Below are 3594 nucleotides of genomic sequence, written 5' to 3' on the forward strand. Positions count from 1 at the left end.
TAGTGGGTTTATTCGATATTGTATGTTTATATGAGTGAGTATATACCGTGAGTGTCTTTTTGCTTCTGGGTCAACTCACTCAGGCTGATCCTTTCCAGGTCCCACCATTTACCTGCAAATTTCATGATTTCCTTATTTTTCATTGCTGAGTAATACTCCATTGTATAGATGTACCACAGTTTCTGCATCCATTCTTCAGTTGAGGGGCATCTGGGTTGTTTCCAGCTTCTGGCTATTACAAATAAAGCTGCTACAAACATGGTTGAACAAATGTCCTTTTTGTGTACTTGCGCTTCTTTTGGGTATATGCCTAGGAGTGGTATGGCTGGATCTTGAGGAAGCGCTATTCCTAGTTGTCTGAGAAAGCGCCAGATTGATTTCCAGAGTGGTTGTACCAGTTTACATTCCCACCAGCAGTGGAGAACCTTTTCTCCACAACCTCTCCAGCATGTGTTGTCCCTTGAGATTTTCATCTTGGCCATTCTGATGGGTGTAAGGTGAAATCTCAGGGTTGTTTTGATTTGCATTTCCCACTAAAAGCTGTACATCTAAACAAACTAAGCAAAAGAGAGGACCCTAACTAAAATGTTCAATCCCCATCCTGAAAGGCAAAGAGGATGGACATCAGAAGAAAACGAAAATAGGAAACAACCTCGGAACCTGCTACAGAGGGCCGCTGAAAGCCAGAAGAAAACAGGAAACAACCTTGAAACCTGCCACAGAGGGCCTCTGAAAGCTTCTGTAGTATAGACTGTCAAAGCAGATGCTGAGCCTGATGGCCAACTGATGGGCAGAGTGAATGGAATTTTATGTAAGAAGTGGGAAATAGTAAGAGTTGGAGGGAACGGGAACTCCACAAGCAGAGCAACAGAACAAGATAATTTGAACACAGGGAACTTCCCAGAGACTCATACTCCAACCAAGGACTATTCGTGGAGATGACCTGGAACCCCTGCACAGGTGTAGCCCATGGCAGTTCAGTGTCCAAGTGGGTTACATAGTAATGGGAAGAGGGACTGCCTCTGACATAATCTGATTGGCCTGCTCGTTGATCACTTCCCCCTGAGCGGGGAGCAGCCTTACCAGGCCACAGTAGAGGACAATGCAGCCACTTTTGATGAGAACTGATAGACTAAGATCAGAAAGAAGAGGAGAACCTCCCCTATCAGTGGACTTGGGGAGTGGCATGCATGCAGAAAGGGGAGGGAGGGTGGGATCGGCAGGGGAGGAGGGAGTGGCTTATGGGGGGATAAAAAAAAACTTGTTTGGCATGATCAGGACAATGAATAAAGAGCATCATAGAGCAAAAAAAAAAAAAAAAAAAAAAAAAAGAAGGACCAAGAGGAGAGAAGAACTCAAAAAGTTAAACAGCAACAAATCAAGTAATCCCATTAAAAATTGGGATACAGAGCTAAACAGAGATTTTCAATACAGGATTATCAAGTGGCGGAGAAACACTGAAAGATATGATCAACATCCTTAGCTATCGTGGACATGGAAATTAAAATGCCTTGAGATTTCACCTTACACCAATCAGAATAGCTAAGATCAAAAACTCAAGTGACGACACATGCTGGAGAGGATGGGGAGAAAAGGAAACCTTCCTCCATTGCTGGTGGGGAATGCAAACTTGTACAACCACATTGAAAATCAATCTGGCACGTTTTTAGACAATTAGGAATAGTGCCCCTTCAAGATCCAGCTATACCACTGATATGTAGACATATATCGAAAAGATGCGCAAGTATACAACAAAGACATTTGCTCAATCACTTTCATAGCAGCTTTATTTGTAATAGCCAGAGCCTGGATACAACCCTGATGTTCCTCAGTTGAGGAATGGATACAGAAATTGTACCACATTTACAGAATGGAATACTACTTAGCAATGAAAAATAGAGATCCTAAAATTTGCATGCAAATGGTGGGAACTACAAAAGATCATCCTGAGAGAGGTATCCCAGAAGTAGAAAGACACACATGGTATATACTCAGTTTTCACTTCTAAGTGGATATTAGACATATGATATAGGATAATCATACTAAAATCTGTATAGCTCAAGAAGCTAATCAAAAAGGAGGACCCTGGGTCAGATGATCAATCCTCATTCAGAAAGGCAAACCAGATGGATATCAGAAAAGTGAGAAAACATGGATTAGGACAGGACTTACCAAGGAGAGCCTCTGAAAGACTCTACCCTGCAGAGTATTAAAACAGAGGCTGAGACTCATAGCTAAACTTTGGGCAGAGTGCAGGAAATCTTATGAAAGAAGGGAAAGATAGAAAGATCTGAAGGGGACAGGAGCGCCACAAGTAGAGAAAAATAAATCTGGCGAAGGGAATGTTTCTGAGACTGATACTCGAACTAAGAAACATGCATGGGGATAACCTGGAACCTCTTTAGAGATGTAGCCCATAGAAGCCCAGTATCTAAGTGCAATCCCTATTAAGGGGAACATGGACTGTCTCTGACATGAACTCAGTGGCCTGCTCTTTGATCACCTCCCCTTGAGGGGGCCATAGCCTTTCTGGACCACAGAGGAAGAGAATGCAGCCAGTCCAGATGAGTCAGTAATAAACTGCCAGGTCTTCAGCCTGCACACTGTTGATGCTGAGAGTGAAATTTGTCCCAGGTCCACTGCTTGTGAAGTGATCTCGGACCCCTGCTTGAACAGTGAATGACCAGTAGATTAGCAGCTTAGGGGATTGCCCTGGTTTCTGCTGGTACCAGGCCAAGTAGTTCTTTTGGTTTCTGATGCTTAAAAGACTCAGACTGGACTTGCAACTGATGGTGACCTTCTCTCCTGCTGACACAAACGGGGAAGATGGAAACTGGGTCATTACGAAGTCGCCACTGGTATTTACAATAATGAGTAGATATTGAAAATTAATACATACACAAACACAAATTATGATATGACTATTGAAATTTGTTATTTAATCCCAGCACTCAGGATGCAGAGGCAGGCAGTTGTCTGAGTTAGAGGTCAGCTTGGTCAAGAAAGTGAGTCCAGGACAGCCAGGGGTCAATTAAACAGAGCAACCATGTATGAAAAATCAAAAAAAGGAAAGAGAGAGGGAAAGAAAAAAAGAGAAATTTAAGAAATTTGTTATGTAAATGTTCTTATCATATTGTCAGCATATTATAAAATAATTATAAAATTATAATTATTTTAAAATAATTATAAAATTATATAAAAATTATATAAAATAATTATAAGAAATCTGCACCCTGGTACACACTGTAAATTTGTTTTATACAAAGATGTGACTTTGAAATGATAATAATACTTTTAAATATCTCACCAGACACCCAGAACAGCAACAACATGAGGACGTGGGTCTGTGACTCCATCTTGCTCCCCCAGCCTGTTCTGATGTTGCTCAGTTCACAGGGAAAAGGCCTGGTTTATAAATTCTGAGCAGCTGGGCTGTACTGGAGAAGCCCATGCAAAGCAGTCAGCAAATACAAAAGCACACGCCTGGGCAGTTGTACGTGTATATCTTTGAGAGAGGGTGGAGACAAGCAATAGCTAAAAATATTATCAGAGAACATGAGCATCACAGAATGTGAGCAGTTAGCAGCTCTCAAG

The 3594-nt window shown here is 41.7% G+C and overlaps 1 gene segment (V, D, J or C); it reads right to left on the reverse strand.

Annotated features, from left to right (window-relative positions):
• Positions 1-2569: 2569 nt before the first annotated feature.
• On the reverse strand, positions 2570-3356 carry LOC129675098 (immunoglobulin kappa variable 4-1-like). The segment is given in 2 exon segments: positions 2570-2862; positions 3308-3356. Coding segments are annotated over 2 exon segments (342 nt in total).
• Positions 3357-3594: the final 238 nt, after the last annotated feature.

This window comes from Psammomys obesus, unplaced genomic scaffold (genome assembly GCF_907164565.1).
Source record: "Psammomys obesus unplaced genomic scaffold, mPsaObe1.curated_primary_1811, whole genome shotgun sequence".
NCBI lineage: Eukaryota > Metazoa > Chordata > Mammalia > Rodentia > Muridae > Psammomys > Psammomys obesus.